Source organism: Hyaena hyaena, unplaced genomic scaffold (assembly GCF_003009895.1).
Source record: "Hyaena hyaena isolate Hyena2069 unplaced genomic scaffold, ASM300989v1 scaffold_236, whole genome shotgun sequence".
NCBI classification, from domain to species: domain Eukaryota; kingdom Metazoa; phylum Chordata; class Mammalia; order Carnivora; family Hyaenidae; genus Hyaena; species Hyaena hyaena.
Window position 1 is genome coordinate 201559 of NW_024080868.1, and position 17088 is coordinate 218646.

The following is a 17088-nucleotide window of genomic DNA, read 5'->3' on the forward strand; positions in this document are numbered from 1 at the left end:
ACGCTCCCTTAACTCCCCCCTGACGTTCACTCCACTCGGAGTTGGTGGTGGTGTCCCTCCTGCCTGCCGGGCTCCGTTCACACCTGGAAGTGGGCGGTGCTCACACCGGTGTGCAGCGAGGAGATGGGGGGAGGGGAGGGGTGCGGGGGTGCGGGCGTGTGGTGGGCAGACACCCACCCTGCTCGCCACTCAAGTGGAAGGGGCGCCGAGTAGGATGGTTGAGCGGCGGGAAACGTGCACGTGCAAGCGCCCCACCCCCACCCGCTTGCAGGGGTTCAATAGCTTGACCGAAAAGCTGGCCGCGGTGACAAATCCTGTAGACCAGCGTTTTGTCCCTGACACCATGGAGTCCTTTCGTGATGGTCCTTGGCCTGTCCTTCATCAGCCCAACCATGCATGCATGCATGCATCCTGCCCCACTGTGGGGCATGCTGTTAGGTTCCACTGAGAAAGGCCAATTGGTAACCAACAGGCTGGAGGACTCTGTGACCGAACTTATTCTCAATTCAAGAGGAGTAATGAGGGTCCATATAGACGACCCCATAGAAGTAAATATGGTGTATCTGATTTGAGCTGGAAAGAAAGAAGCTTATGCCCAAGTCTAAAGCTGACATTGGGACTGGGGTCAAGTTAATCATTGCCTCAGCCTCAGTTTCCTCCTCTGCAAAATAATAATGGTTCTTACGATGGACCAGGCACTGTTTTGAGTACTTTATGTATACCAGCTCATTTAAGCTTTGCCAGTGAGGGAGTGAGTAGCTTTGTCCCTATTTTATCAGTGAGGAAACCAAGGCCCAGAGAAGTTCCGTAACTTGTCTGTGGTCACAAAGCTAACAGGCCAGAGTCAGGGATTGGCTTGGAGTCTGCTTATAACCACTGTGCTATGCTGTGCCTCAAACTCTAGGATCCTTTTCAGAGTGGTTCTGGGGGTGGTGCTTCATTACTGTCCTGCTTTGTCTCCCTCTTCGGCTATTTTAAAATACATCCTAAACGGGCGCCTGGGTGGCTCAGTCGGTTAAGCGTTCAACTTTAGTTCAGGTCATGATCTCACGGTTAGCGGGTTCGAGCCCCGCGTCGGGCTCTGTGCTGACAGCTGGCTCAGAGCCTGGAGCCTGCTTCAGATTCTGTGTCTCCCTTTCTCTCTGACCCTCCCCTGCTCACGCTGTCTCTCTCTTCTCTTGCTCTCACTCTCAGAAATAAATAAAAACATTAAAAATAAATAGAATGCACCCTAGACTTAGCTGTGCCTCAGAATCCTTCTTGGAGCTTTTTAAAAGCACTGGACTCCAACTTCAGCTGCCTGTTTAGAATCTTCAGGTTGTGCTCAATTTGTATCTGCCCTGGTAGCAGTCAGTACTGTTAGAAGCTAATAGTTCCGGGGAGCTCACCACCTAATATATCTTTGCTGGACTAAGTTAATTCTCAGCTATAATTTGCCTCCTTGTGACTTACATCTTGGTCTCAGTTCTGCCTCATGTTGTCCCAGCAAATATGTCTGAGCCTTTTGTATCAAAGGTCACCTTGAAAGCATGCCACAGGACTCAGGCCACATTGGGGAAAGTACTTATGCACTGAGTCTCTCCTACTCCTTTCTTTAACCTGAAGGGCCAGGAACAGAGGTGTGCATGCAGGTGTGCCAGAGCCTCTCTGATGTTTCTTATAATGCTTTTGTCTTGAAAAAGGAACAGGAAAACTGCTATGAGTTTGAAAGAGAAATCAGTGGTAATATGTTTCCACAAGAGGAAAGAGTATGTTTTCCTTGTGGGAACTGGGCTGGGGCACTGTTGGCTCGCGTAGAAGGAAATCTTCCTGAGTGTCATCTTGCTCAATTACAGGAACAGGGAGACCTGGCCTTCCTTTCCCTGGAAGAGGAAGTCCTCTTTGATTTAAAAAACAATATGTGAAATGGGGGAAAATCAAACAGAATATTGTGAGAGATACCCCTCCCTCCAAGCACGCTTCTTTGTAGCTGCATAAAGTCAGAGTTTCTTTCCCAACAATTGTGTTATTGGCTTCACAGCCTTCCCTCCCTCTCATTTCAGTTCTGCAGTTGGCCCCTGAACAATACGGGGGTTAGGGGTGCCTAAAAATCCACATAAAACTTTTGTCTCCCCCAAAACTTAACTGCCAGTTGTCTACTATTGACCAGAAGCCTTCCTCATAACACAGTTGATTAACACATTGTGCATGTTATATATACTGTTTTTACAGTGAAGTAGGTTTGAGAAAGGGAGATGTTATTAAGAACATCATAAGGGAGTGAAAACACATGTACAGTTCTGTACTGTATATTTTGCAAAAGTCTGTGTATAAGTGGACCCATGCAGTTTAAACTGGCTTTGTTCAAGGGCCAACTGTACTGGCTTTTCAGCATTTATATATTCCAGGTTGTCCAAATTTCATTTTTATGTTTTAAAAATAATTCAAATAATAACTGACTATGTTCTCATTCAAAAAATAGAGATGTATAGGAGCATCTGGGTGGCTTAGTCGGTTAAGCATCCAACTTGGACTCAGGTCATGATCTCCCAGTTCGTGGGTTTAAGCCCCACATCCGGCTCTGTGCTGACAACTGAGAGCCTGGAGCCTACTTCAGATTCTGTGTCTCCCTGTCTCTGCCCCAGTTCCACTCGCGGTCTGCCTCTCTTTCTCTCAAAAATAAATAAATGTTAAAAATTAAACAAAATGGAAAAAATAGAGAACTATATGGAAGGAAATGTAGACTACCATGGTCACACCTGTTCCCACTCAGAAGAGGGATGGTTACATTTGGTAAATACCATTCCATGATTGTGTTTTCTTTTCTGTGTATTTGTATAATATGTACACATACATATATCTTAATATATATAATTGAGATCTTACTATATATTGTGTAGCTTACTTTGTCATTTTCCAGGCCTTAGAGATCTTCCCATGTCAGTACAAAGCTCTTTTGTTAAAGGCTACGTGTTATTCTAAGTTAGAAATAGAATTTATCCAGTTTTTCCCTTCTTGATGGCCTTTTGGATGATTTCAAATTATTCAATATTAGCAATAGTACTTTAGGAAAGACTGCATTTGTCTTACTGTGTAAGCCTGAATATTTCTGTGAAATAGAGTTATAAGGTCCAAGGGTTTGTCCATTTTGCTACTTGATGCAGTTCTTTAAATCAGCACTGCCTGCACCCCAGGTACTAATTTAAATTCAGTGCATGGGAATCTGTTTCCTTCATCCTTCCTAACATCAGCCATTATCTTTTTTTCTTTAATTTAAATTTTCAAATCTGGTAAATGAGTGGAAACCATTATAGCATTTTAATTTGCTGTTCTGTTTTCTCGACCTTCTCTGTCTCTCCTTATGCCAGCACCACCCTGTGCTAAATGCTCCAATTTTTTAATGTTTTATATCTAGTCGTATATATTAGTCTTTTTTTCCAAAAAAAATTCTTTTAAAAATTAATCTCATCATTTCTCTTTTGTATAAACTTTACAAATAGCTTGTCAAGTTTTACAACAATCCTGTTGGAATTTCTCTTCGGGTTTTCTTGGGTTCGTAAGGGTTTATACTTGTTAATTCTTTATGCCTTAGTGGTCTTTCTGGTATGAACTCCCCAGTCTGCAGGAAGCAGTGTGTGTGGAAAAGCCTGGACTTCACGTTCTGGGTGAACTATGTCAGCCTATGTCAGGGTTACTTCTCACCTTCTGAGCTGTCATTTCCTCATCTGTGTAAGTGGATAATAACCGAGATTCTTTCATAAGACTCTTGTGAAGATTCAGTTAATAAATTCGTGTCGATCACATAGCACAGCGTCTGGGCAGGGAGTGAGTGTCCACTTCGTGCTGGCTAGAATCATTCTCATACTTCCTTTCAGACCCTACCGTGGCCTCTGCAGTGCACCTCGTCGTAGAAGGAACCAGTAAATCTTTCCTTTCTGTATCAGTAGTATCCTAGGAGACAAGAATATGTAATAGTTTCTCCAACTTCACCGTGCATGTGACATTCACTAGGAATTCTTTTTTAAATGAATATTTTTATTCTGTAGCCCTAAGGTGTGGTCTCAGATTTTACATTTCTAGCAATCTGTTGGGTGATATCAATGCTGCTGGTCTTCATCCACACTTTGAGTATATAACCTTTCACTGGTATTTAAAATCATGCTGCTAGTGGTAGTATTTCCTATTAGATTAAGTATGGTGGACAGGACTTGTAAATTGCTTTCTTTTAGTATTATATGCTAAAGAACTAAATTATTGTGTTGTTTTTTTCCTCCCTTCCTTCCTCCTCCTCCTCCTCCTCCCCCCCTCCTCCTCCTCCTCCCCCCTCCTCCTCCTCCTCCTCCTCCTCCTCCTCCTTCTTCTAAAGGAAAGAGAGTTAGTAGAGCACTGAATATAATACAAAGCTCTAGTCCTAGATCTGAAGCCATTGAGACAATTAACTCTCTGGATTATTTAAAACTATTGTCTTAAAATGAAGACCACCACATAAAATGTATCCAGTCTGAGTATAAAGTCTAAAGTCAACGAAAAGAAAAGCCATACTTTCAAGTGTCTTACCAAATAGAGAAATGTAAGATGTAAGGAACACTTGGAAAACACGGAGTTAGCTCCTACTGTGTGAGAACAGCAGATGTTGTACGTCAACAGAAGCTATGCTGTCATGTGAGTAAACTTTTCATACGTCATGTGATCTCTTGGTCACCTCTTTCTATTTCCTACCTTCCCAGTGGGAGACTTTGAGCAAGGACACCCCTCTTTCCTTAGTATGCCGGTCTATCAGAAGGGAATGACAGTATGTTTTTCTGCCCAGGACATTGATTACCTTCTGTAGTTGAAAGTGCATTTTTAAAGCCGCTATATTCTCTTAGAATCTGAGAGATCACATTTTTATATAGGAATACATGACACACTTGTAGGGTGATCCAGTACTTAAAAAATACCAACCTTTTTTCGGGTACCTCTGTGGCTCAGTGAGTGAAGCATCTGACTCTTGGTTTTGGCTCGGGTCATGATCTCACAGTTCTTGGGATCCAGCCTTTCTGGTTGGGCTTTGTGCTAACAGCACAGAGCCTGCTTGGGATTCTCTCTCTCCATCTCTCTCTGTCCCTCCGCTGCTCACACTCTTCTTTCTCTCTCTCTTAAAACAAACAAACTTAAAAAAAAAAAAAGAAAACATTTTCTAAAGTCTGTTTGACAACTACAGTTTGGATTTGAATCAAAAAATATTGTCAACTAGTTTAACCTTGTTGGAATATATGGTTCAAATATGAAAGTATTGGAATTGCATCTACTTGTGTACATAAATATGTGTAAAATATGCACGTGTTTTAAAGAATGCTTTATGTTGCAGAATTACATAACGTGAGAACGTTGACCGTAATTTCCGTCATCCTGCCCACCTCCCTTACCCCATCCCAGCTCTACTTTTGTAAGTGTTAGTAGTGGGGTGTGTCTTTGGTGGCCAGTTTGGGTAGAAGTAGAAGACAGCAAGGCAGAAACAGATGTGCAAGAGGTTTGGGGGAAACACCCTGGTGAGGGATAAAGGGACAAGGGGGCGGGAAGAGGCAGAGAAAGCCTGCAAACCCCATGCAAGGTGACAGGGAAGAAGGTAGATTGAGAAGGAGGTGCTCCCACCTGCAATGCAGTTCTGAGAGTGTTTTGCCCAGGCCACTGGGGAGACTTCAATCAACTGTTGCCTATTGGAGGAGTCCCATGTTGAACAGAAAATGTTTGGCCTGACCATCAGCTGGGAGCAGCCTGCGCGGACTGCGGGCTGGGGTTTGAATGGGCGTTGGATGGAAAGGGGCAGCGGTGCAGGCTCTCGGTCAGCTTCGGTCCCTGCGACAAATCCTTCTAAAGGGAGCACCAAGTGGCAAGGCTGCATGGTCACACACCTGTCTTCCAGAGGTGTTTGTGTGCACACGCTGTTCAGAGGCGTGCTTTATCACTCGGTAATTTTTGTGTATTCTTCTATGGCAACACACAGATCTATCTCATCCTTTTCACAGTTCCATAGTACTCCTTTATGGAAATGCACCACAGATTTCAAGGACATTTGGATCGTTTCCATTTTTCCTCAATATTAACAATACTACAATGAACACTCTTCAAGACACATAATTTTTGTATACAGACACAATTATGCAAGCGTACTTTTTAGAGGACAAAATTCCAGAAATAGAATTTCTGGATCAAAGGGAATGCACCCTGGAATTTTAATAGGTATTTTCAAAATGACCTTGATAAAGTTGTGCTTTTTGACCATCGGTGAGTAACAATGCCTGCTTCTTCACACTCTTACCAATGCTAGGTATGAAGGCCTTTTTGGGCATTGCCAGTTGGACACCACACAGACCCACATACAGACATATACAGTTACTGTTTTAATTTGCATGTATTTAATTAATAATGATATTGTCCAGTTTTTCTTTAGTCTCTTTTGGCTACTGGTATTTCCTTTTTTGTGTGTGAATTACATATTCATATTATCTGCCAGTTTTTCTACAGGGTTGCTTATCTATTTTTGATTGATTTTTTAAAATATTTATTTATTTTCGAGAGAGAGAGAGCAAACAGGGGAGGGGCATTGAGAAAGGGAGACAGAATCAAAGTTAGGCTCCCAGTTGTCAGTGCAGATCTGGAGGTAGGGCTCGAACTCACCAACCATGAGATCATGACCTGAGCTAAAGTCTGATGCCTGACTGACTGAGCCACACAGTTACTTATCCACAGGGATACAGTTATTAAGTGCCAGAGCAGTGATTGGACCCTCAGCAGTCTTATGTCAGAACCCATGCACTTGACTATTGCAACTTCCTTTCCCCACAAATGTCCAGGTTATTGTTCCAGTAAGATTCTGGGGAATAATCTGTCTTGTCCCCAGTGACTTAAAATATTATATCATTAGCATATAGTAAATTCCTACATATTTGGGGGGTCCAGAATACTCCTTGGATCCCACACAGAACTGCCATATAGAACTCTTTTTGGATCTAGGTTTTCTGTTCCTTTTTTTGGCTTCACTTACCACTCAAAGACCCAGCTGTAATCAGTCACAAGTTCCAGGAATCTAGATTTTAACTGAATATTGCTTAAAAAAAGAAGAGCGATTGTGCATAAGCCGATTCAGCCTCATAAATGAGGAATGACCTTACAAAACTAGTAGAAACACTTAAACAGGCAGGTTTAGAGAGAGGGCAAGGAGTGTCTGAACCTTTCTTCGGGTACCACCTCCAGGCAGTGGATACTTTCTTTTATTTAATTAATTTATTTTTTTAATGTTTATTTATTTTTGAGAGAGACAGAGGGGGAGCAGGGGAAGGGCAGAGAGAGAGACACACAGAATGTGAAGCAGGCTCCAAACACTGAGCAGTCAGCACAGAGCCCAACACGGGACTTGAGCCCGTGAACTGTGAGATCATGACCTGACCGAAAGTCCAATGCTTAACCGACTGAGCCACCCAGGCGCTCCTGGGTGGTGGATACTTTAGAAGAAAGAGGGGGTGGAATTGGGGTGAAACCTTACAGGTAATGCGTCCTGTACTGTAATGGGGGAGGCCTTTTCAAAGGGGATCCCAAAGACATGGCGGTGCTCATAGAAATAAAGAAAAACAGATGAACCTGGGAAATGTGGGGAACACACTGCATCTCTTGTGCCGCTGCACAGAACTCTTTCACAGGGAGCACACACCCAAGCACACTTCCTGGATGAACAGCTTGTTTCTTTAAAATAGTATTTGCATATGACATCATGGGGCACCCAGCCAATTCTGAAGAGTTTGGCAACACGCCCCTGTTCTTGGGAAGCAAATGACTGGTTGTGTTGCTTCTCCTTGGGATTATTTATGGTGAGGAAACGTCCCAGGAATAAATATTTTAGTAATGACGGTACCAGAAGTACTAGCAAAGAAGGACAGACTCACACCCTTTGCAAAAGCTGTGCGTGTAGTGTTTGTACTGAGGGACGTTCAAAGGCATCTTCGTTTTGCCCAGAGACCAGATGTGAATGAGAAGTTCTACAAAATGGGGGGGGGGGGAGAGAATTTTTACTTTTCTCCCTTTCTCTCCCCAGAGAAGAAATGTCAATGAAAGACTATGAATTAGGGAATATTTGGCAACAGTAAAAGTGGAAGGGCCTGAAAAGGAATCTCCTTATTAAAATAGAATTGAAAGCAAAGAAGAAAGAATGTGAGAAAATTGGTACAAACGTTTATTCATTTACTAGATACTTACTGGGAAGCAATTGCGTCCTGGGACTGTGAGAGACAGCAGGGCCTGGGGTCCAGGCCTGTCCTCAGGCAGCGCACAGTCAGGCTGGGAATGATGGCGGTCTGAAAAACAGAAATAAAAAACAGATAGGGGCAAAGGACTAAGCAGCATGGGGGAGGCAGCCAAGTGGTTTTGCCTTTCTGAATTCTTCCCGACTTCCTTTTCTTACTGGACCCTGGAGGTGGCAATGCTCCCTGCGGACACTTGTGGAGAGAGAAAGCCTGATGGAAGCGCCAGAGGGCTCGGTGGGCTTTTCCAGAACAGCAGCCCCAGGGAGAGCACGTGGAGCTGCCGCCCCCGCCGCCCGCCGAAGGGGCTCACGGCCCATCTGACGCTCAGCCTTATCCTCCAGATGCCCGGGGAAGGCCTGGCCTAAGCCTGCATTGTGCCTGATCTGCATCGGGGGCGCAGTCTAGGGTGCGGGGCTCCCCGGAGCTCCTGCACCAACCTCTCTTCTCTGTATTGAGTCTGCAGGCGATCACCCAGTCCTGTGGCTTAAGTACCGTATGCATGCGCCCAAGATGATTTCTACCCCTGCCCGGACCCCTCCCCCGACTCCACACTGTGTGTCCAGCCAGCTCACGTGGGTGTCGCACAAGCATGTCCAACGCAGCGGGCTGCTCACCGAGCCCTGATGAGAGCCCGCTACATCTGTTCTTCTACATCTCACTTCATAGCAACCGCCCTTCTGCCAAGGGCTCAGGCCATCTTGGGGGCCCCCCAGGATGTCTTACTGTGTCAGCGCGCGTCGCATCCTGCCAGCCCTGTCTGTCAGAGCTCCCCTGAACTCCACCGCGGTTCCAGCCTCCGCTGCCGCCACCCCGGCCTGCGCCAGCGCCCTTGCCCCTGGACTACTGCACGCCCTCCGAACTGCTGCCCCTCCCACTGCTCCCGCCCCTCAGTCTCCTCCTGGTCTGGTGACTGAGTAGACTGTTCCTGTCCCCGCTCTCCCCAGTGGCTCTCACCTGGCTCAGGGTAGAAGCCACAGTTGGGAAACCGCCTCCGTGGCTGCTCTCCCTCCGTGGACCCTGTTTTCACCTCCCGCTTCTCACCTCTCCCTGCAGCAGCAGCTCCAGCTGTTCCCTGAATAAGCCCCGCACTCTCCCATCTCAGGGTCTCGCGCCACCCACCCCCTCACCTCCGGGTTCTTGAGTGTGCTCGTGGGGGGGGCCCGCCAGCCAAGGGCTGTGCCCCCACCGCAAGGTACCTGGAGGAGGATTTACAGAGGAGGAGGGGTGGGGGCGCAGGGGCTGAGCCGCCCGTCACCTGGGCCTTGGAAGCAGCTGGCTCAGAGCCCTGGTGTCTGTGTTCTTCCCGCGGCCTCAGGCTCCGGGGCGTTGGGAAAACTGTCCATGCGGCGTTTCCCCAAGGCTGACACCGGTGTCCCTGGGATGCTCTTCCAGCTGCGGACTGTCGTTCTGCAAGTTTGGGTGAACTTTACTGATCTTGTCAGAGAGTGTCCAGACGACGACCGGGACCCATAATCCCGCTGCAAGCGGTCCTGAGGTGGTCTGGGGCCGGCGGTGCTGGGAGGGGGGCCGGCCAGTCTCACGCCACGAGAAACAGCCACTCTCCTCGGGTGCAGGCAGTGACCACTGTGGCCCGGTTGCCACGTGTCCATCACGTGTCAAATGTGCACGTCAGAACAGATGAAAGGAAAACTGGTAGATCTGAATGGCTGCTGAGGCCGGCCTCCTCCGAGTCACAACCCTCCGCGTGTGAGGCGGTGGGGGAGGGCAGGACTTCCAGACAAGACTGTCCTGGTGATTCCCGAAGACTTCCCTGTGATCATCAGACCCTAGAAACAAGTCCTTGGTAAATGCCCGCATTTTTGGACTTGGTTACGTGAAACCTTTATTCTTTAATTTCTGGTTAAGTTTAATGGGTAGGTGGCTTCTAACTTTTAGTTTTAAGTTTCTCTGTCTCTATAATTTGTTTAAATTTTGCAACATGTGAAGTATCTGACTTACCAGAACTCCAAAATTTTAAAAACACTTTAAATAGCCCTTTCATACAGAGAACATGAAAGCCTCCCTCCCTCCCTGAATCATCTGGTCTTCACTTGACGGGCTGAGATTTCCTCACAGCATGGCACCCTGCGTTCCTCAGGTGATGTCAGTGTTAGGACAGTAAGATCCCGTACCCATAGACTAGGACTGGAAGGATGCTCCAGTTGCGCACTGAGCACCAGATGCTACATGCTACCATCTTCCTTTGCCTTGTCTTTGGTTCTGAGCAGAAACAGTTTTCTCTTGAATTTGTTTTTCTCCCTGGCTTTGATATTTAATTGTAACAGGAACCTGTTTGAACTAATAAGTAGGGATCTTAGAGGGGGACAAATGACCTTTTTGCTAAAAATAGAAGTAGTGGAACGCAGTGCTTAAAGAAATATGACTAAAAGCTGTCGTTTGCAGACTTTTGCTTCTGTTTGCAGTTGGGCTCATGTGTAAGCAGATTTAACTACCTAGAAGAATTGAATGGTTTGGTATATTCTTCTGTCTTCACTGCTGTTCCCATTTAGTTACGGGTAGTGAAAATGGGTGATCTGGTTCACTGAATTTCTGGCTTTTGATGAGGTCCAGGTGGCTAGACCAGAGGCAAAATGGACTCTGAAATGTTTTATTGCCTCTGTCTGGGGTGAGTCAGACTTTGAAGTAAAAAAGTGAAACTCAAGGCTTCCCTTGACTAACACTCTTATTATAAATTAAGAACATATTAGCCTTCTTGAGGTCACCTAGGTTCATTCTTTGTGCCCTCAGATTGGCCTGTGGTCAAAGGACCTGATGAATCAGTGAAGTTCTTTGACCTGCCATTTACAACGCTCCTCTAAAGCAAGGAAAAGCGGAAATTATTTTGAACAATGAGACACTGCCTGTCTCTTTAGGTGGAAGGTGCTTATATTTCCTCAGTGAGATTCTAATGAGGCAGACAGGGAAGAGTGGAGATGACTCCTCTATAAGTAATTAATTCAAACATAGCTCTTCTGTGTGGTGTATTTATACAATGGAATACTCCATGGCAATGAGAAAGAATGAAATCTGGCCATTTGTAGCAACGTGGATAGAACTAGAGGGTGTTATGCTGAGTGAAATAAGTCAGATAGAGGACAGATACCATGTTTGCACATATAGGTGGATTAGGATTAAGCTAACGGAAGACCATGAGGGAGAAGAAGGGGAAAAATAGTGGGGGAGAGAGAGGGAGGCAAACCATGAGAGACTCTTGAATGCTGAGAACAAACTGAAGGATGATGGGGGTAGGGGAAAGAGGAAGGAGGGAGATGGGCAAGGAGGAGGGCACTTGTGGGGATGAGCACTGGGTGTAATATGGAAACCAACTTGACAATAAACTATTTAAAAAATAAATACATAAATAAATAATACCTTTTCTACTTGAGATAAAAAAAAAACAACACAGCTCTTCTGAGACCATGGTCCATTTTTTTTATATTTAACTTTTGATTCTTTGTGCTATGCTTCTTTACTAACCCTTGCTTGGTCTGAAGAAAGTGACAGGTCACTTTTGTATTGCCACCCAGCCACAGTGGCACACTCATGGCAAGCACTCACTGCTCCTGCCCCAGGATCGGATGCTCTTGGCAAGCTGCCAGCAGAGCCAGGCTGGCCCCAGGGGGAGCAGCCTCAGTGATCAGTTCTGCCTCCTGTGTTACCCCTTCTCCTCCTGGGTCCAGGAGGGTAGCCCAGAAATGCCCCTTTCATGCCAAAGGTGGAAACACAGAAGAGCAAGCAGAAGTACACAAGGTGCGCTGAGGTCCGGGCTCCAAGCCAGCACACCATTGCTTCTGCTTTCTGGTGGGTCAGAGCAAGTCACATGGAGCAGGGAAACACACTCTTGTTTTGGGGGCCCCGGGGAGCTCCAGACTCACATGACAGGGCATGGATGAAGGGGGAGAGGAGCATGGGAGCCCTGAATACCACCATCTACCACAGTTGGGTCAGAGAAGCCTGCTCGGAGCTAAAATTGAATACATTTTAATTCTGTATAATTTCTCTCTTTCAGAAAATCAGAACCTATGGCTGTCTTTCAGATAACATTCCTCTTGGCATTGCTGTCCTTGAGAACTTACCAGACCAAAGGTAAGAAGTGGGAAGAACGGTAAAGAAAAAACAACAACAAAAAACCACATAGAGAAAAGAACGAGGTAATCGGTGCTTTGGAGAAAAGTTGATCAAGTCTTTTCTTTGGCAATTACCTGGAATTGGTAAGGGAGCTCACTCCACCACTTGGAATTGGTGAGGAGCAGTGGTGTGCTTAGTCTTGACTATCCTTTCCTTAGTCTTGATCACTTACTGTAATAAGCCGCACCATAATCTTGATTTCCTGGTCAGTGTGCTGGCCATCGAGGCACTTGTGAGTGGATCTAATCTGGGAGAACTGGGGGTAGATACGCTGTACGTGGCCATTGCCAGAGAAATTCTCCCGCACCTTGCCGTGTGGAGATGGGGTGCACTAGACCAGCGACGGCCACTAGGATAGAACAAGTTGAGGCCCTTCAGCTGGGTTCACAGAGAGGCTCTTTGCTGCAAGACAGTGTGCTGAGTACTGGAGTTCTGTTGATGGATGAAGAAATGGTGTTTGTCCCTTAGCTGCTCTCCCAGTGAGAGTGTTTTTCAAAAATCAACTTTGTAAATATCATAAGAATGCAGCACTTGTAGAATGTTTATAAATACTTTGTATATTCCTTTGAGCCAGCTTGACGGTACTCAGGCGTAAGTGAGTGAGTGAGTCTGTTGGTTTTTAACATTTGTTGGGGCACCTGAGGGGTTCATTTGGTTAAGTGTCCAACTTTTCAAGCCACGTTGGGCTCTGTGCTGACAGCTCAGAGCCTGCAGCCTGCTTCAGATTCTGTGTGTCCCTCTCTCTCTGTCCCTTCCCTACTCACACTCTGTTTCTCTCTCTCTCTTTCAAAAATAAATAAACATTAAAAAAATTGTGTTGCTTTCACCTGTATTTTACAAAACTTCGCCTTTTTGTCATTCTACGTTTATTTGCTATACTCCCTTTGTAACACAGAGCATAGACAGGCATATGCTCTTAGTCATTATTCACACAATTCCTTTCTATGGATTCATGAAAATGATGTTTGCAAGAAATACCCATAGAATTTTTCTATTTCCTTTAAAACTCTATGAAAAGATTTTGGATATAAAAAGGAGATTTTGTTCTGATAATAGCTCAGTTCTCTGATATTCTTTGGGTCTGGGTCTGTTTCTTTCAGGTTCAGGGTACATGAGAAGTTGCTACTTTTCTGACTTCTTAATATTCTAGTGTTGATAATACCCCATAATCTGGAGCTGAAAGATGGGAATTAGGACTTCTCATCTGTAGTCTGTGTGCCCCTCACTCTATCTTACTTGCTAAACGCGACACAACTGGACTGAGTGGGTGGTCCGTACCACAGGAAGGTTCAGGCCTGGCCAAAGCCCCTGATTCCCAGACAGACCCACACCCCTGACTCCAGGCTCTCCAGGAAATCCTAGGCATTTAATTTTGGGCTTTTGGCACAGCTCACTTCCCTAGTGAAGTCTCATTATCAGATCCAACGACAGTTGACTGTGTGGCTTCCATTTACAGCACACTCTGTTTTCAGAGGGAGCTCAGGGGGAAGAAAGCACACTTTCAGGCCCTTTCATTTAGATCAGATGTGCATATACCTGTTTCTTTACCAGTCTTCACTTGTGCTTCTGGCCTTCTCAGCTCAGCACACCTACTGGGCCAGCACCCTGTCTCTGTCCCCACCTACACTGCTTGGACTTTTTGCCTTTGTGTTTGCTTCATCTGCCAAGTACTCGCTAAATCTCCCACTCCATGACCCAGCCAGGCTCAGGTCTGAGATTCCAGTTCAGATGTCCCAGCTTCTCCCGAACAATGACACAGAGTCCAGACTCACTTCCAGTTAGCCCCAGGCTCACGTCCTCTTCGGTCAGAGATCATGACTGTGGCATTTGGTTATCTTTTCATCCATTCTCTTGTGCAAGTTATATACAGACAAAGATGGAGATGTTTTATATACATCTCTTGGTCTGTATATAAAATTATGTGTGTGTGTGTGTGTATATATATATATATACACACATATATATATATTATATTCCATAAAATAGTAGATCTTTTATGGAAGTGAACTGATACTATGTATGCTGGGAGTGTTTATACCATATAGTTACTTATTAAACTATATATAAAGTATGTATATTGTGTATAATATAAGTACGTATGCTGGAAAGTTATACTATAATTTCTTACTTGTAGATAAAGTGTGAAAATATATACAGGTAAGTCTGTATACTTTAGCAATACATACTTTAATGTATACTTATTCAAACAATACAACATATGATGAGGGTTTTTACCTTTGATGTTAAATGTTCTTCTGAAATAACATTTAGTGGCTTTGTGATGTCCCAACTTGTAAAGGGATGATGGTTTATTTTCTTAAGTAGTGTTGGGGCCAGACAGAGAAACTGGGTGGGGAAAGTGGGAGGAGAGTCTATGATGAAACCCGGGCCTGACTGATCGCCAAGTCTGCCCTTTTTGGCCACAGTCCAGGACACATTATAAAAAGAGAACTGGGCCAAGGGCCAGGAACCCCAAGCTCTGGTCTAATTGTGTGACCTTGGGAAAGTCCCTGCCCTTTTTTTAACCTCAGTTTCCTCACCTGAAAATAATGGGGTTGGACTTAAGAATCTCTGAGTTCCCTTAATCTGTCTGACTTTACCCTGACATTTCCCACTGTTTCCCGAGGAAGTCCTCAATTGCTTTTGAACAAATTATTTCTGACTGCTGTCTCTCAACTACCTGAGTCACTCAACACTCACTGATAGCGTATGTCAATATAGAGTTCCTCTTTTGCCCAAAGCATCACGAAATCGCTTTCTAGAGCTTCCAGAAAAAGAGCTGATCCTGGTGACTGACTCATTCATTCAGTAAGTGGTCATGGTGTGCCTACACTGTGACAGGTGTGCTATTGGTCTTGCCTTCAGTGAGCTGAGTAAGACTCGTCCCACCTTTCTTTAGCTGCAGCCCTTGGGGGGCCACAGAAGAGGCAGTTACAGCAGTCTCTGATCAGTGCTCCAAGGGCTTGGAAAAGCAGCCTTGGGGAGAAGAGAACACCAAGGCCGCCCTGCGTAGACGTGTTAGTGAGCCGGTGCTTGTCACGCTCCTGAGACCTTGTGGACGCCCTGGGTCTCTCTAATTTGAGGTCAGCATCTTCTGTGGGGAAGAGGTTGTGCCAAGTGCTGGGGACAAGAGTCCATTCAGAGATGCCTATGCCTCAGCCTCTCCCCTCCAGGACGTTTGAATCTAGAGTGTGAGACCGACGGCAACAAGCCGCGATTCCCACAAAATGCAGTGAGGGCTGGGAAAGACGGGTTGATTTACAGCACCTGGCATCCCCTGGTGCTAGTGGTGCCACAGTTATTAAAAGTATTTCCTCCTGGGGTCCCTGCGTGGCTCAGTCAGTTAAGTGTCTGACTTTTGCTCAGGTCATGATCTCACAGTTTGTGAGTTCAAGCTCCACATGGTGCTGTCAGCGCAGAGCCTGCTTCGGAGCCCCTGTTTCCATCTTTCTCTGTACCTCCCCCACTCCTCTCTCTCTCTCTCAAAAATAAAACATTAAAAAAATAAAATATTTCCTCCTATTCCATAAGGAATCTGCTCTTTCATATCCCTAAACCTCCTTTTAACTTATGTCTTAGGCTTGGAAGACTCACCCAACTGACAGGTTTAAGGAGAGGATGAATAATGGCTGTTGCCTTTAACTAAAGAATTGAGAAATTTTATTCACAAAGGAGAAAAAATCTCTAACCAAATAATAATACAGAGTGACCACCACAGCTTGGGGTTTGAGTGGGACGCTCAACCGACTGAGCCACCCAGGCGCCCCTCATTTATCTAGGTCTTAATTTCTTCATCTACCAACTGATTTCTAAATTCCCTTACAGATTTTTAAGAAATGTCTGATTCTAAGATGCACATGTGAGCAGTATTTTCCAAAACTAAACAATGGTGATATTGACCAGTTTATTATCTGCGACTATTCAGTTGTGCCTCTGTCAAGTTTTGCTGTTTGTATTAAATGTCTTGGTTTTGATCTTTCAGTCTTCTCTGAACCTTTGCCATTGGCCCCTGAATCACTGGAAGTTTCTGTCAATTCTACACATCAGTGTTTGCATTTACAATGGAGTGTCCACAACCTTACTTATCATCAGGAATTAAAAATGGTTTTTCAGATAGAAATCAGTAGAATTAAAACATCTAATGTCATCTGGGTGGTAAGTATATTTTGGTCTTTTTGGCTCAACATTTTAAAAATCCTTTTCTGACACCATGATTTGTCTTATAATTTATAACATTCGCAAAAATCCCAGTATGGGAACATTTTAGCGACTCAGAATGGTTTTCCTAAACAATTACATTTCTGTCTCTTTAGTTAAGAGGATATAGGACAAAGTAACACAACAGCTTTGGTTTAGAAGGTTGGATGAGATGTGTTAAGAAAATAGATCATTTCTTCATTCCTGATCTGTCCACTAAGAATGCTCTTGGGGCTATCCTTAAAGGTACTAGATTCCAAAAATCCATGAAGGACAACCTCTTTTTCCCTGTCCACCAGAGATTTTTCTTAAATAAGGTATAATTTTTTGGCAACTGTGAAAATCCTTATTTTCACAACCTCTTTGTCTTTGAATTATTTTGGATAGATTTTTCGCTTGTCTTAGTTCAAATCCTGAACCAAATCAACAACCATGTTGTGTCCATTTAGCTGATGCTTCTCTATCTGGTGCATTGGGCACTTTGGCAGTTTCTGTCAATTTCCAT

General features: G+C 44.9%; 1 protein-coding gene across 1 annotated transcript in view; it reads left to right on the forward strand.

Annotated features, from left to right (window-relative positions):
- OSMR (oncostatin M receptor) overlaps positions 1–17088 on the forward strand; it is a 48044-nt gene that overhangs the window by 665 nt on the left and 30291 nt on the right. The window contains exons 2-3 of the mRNA XM_039244293.1: positions 12268–12344; positions 16369–16541. Of these exons, the coding sequence (XP_039100224.1) occupies positions 12281–12344; positions 16369–16541 (237 nt within the window). The 5' untranslated portion in view covers positions 12268–12280. The remainder of the gene's footprint in view (positions 1–12267; positions 12345–16368; positions 16542–17088) is intronic.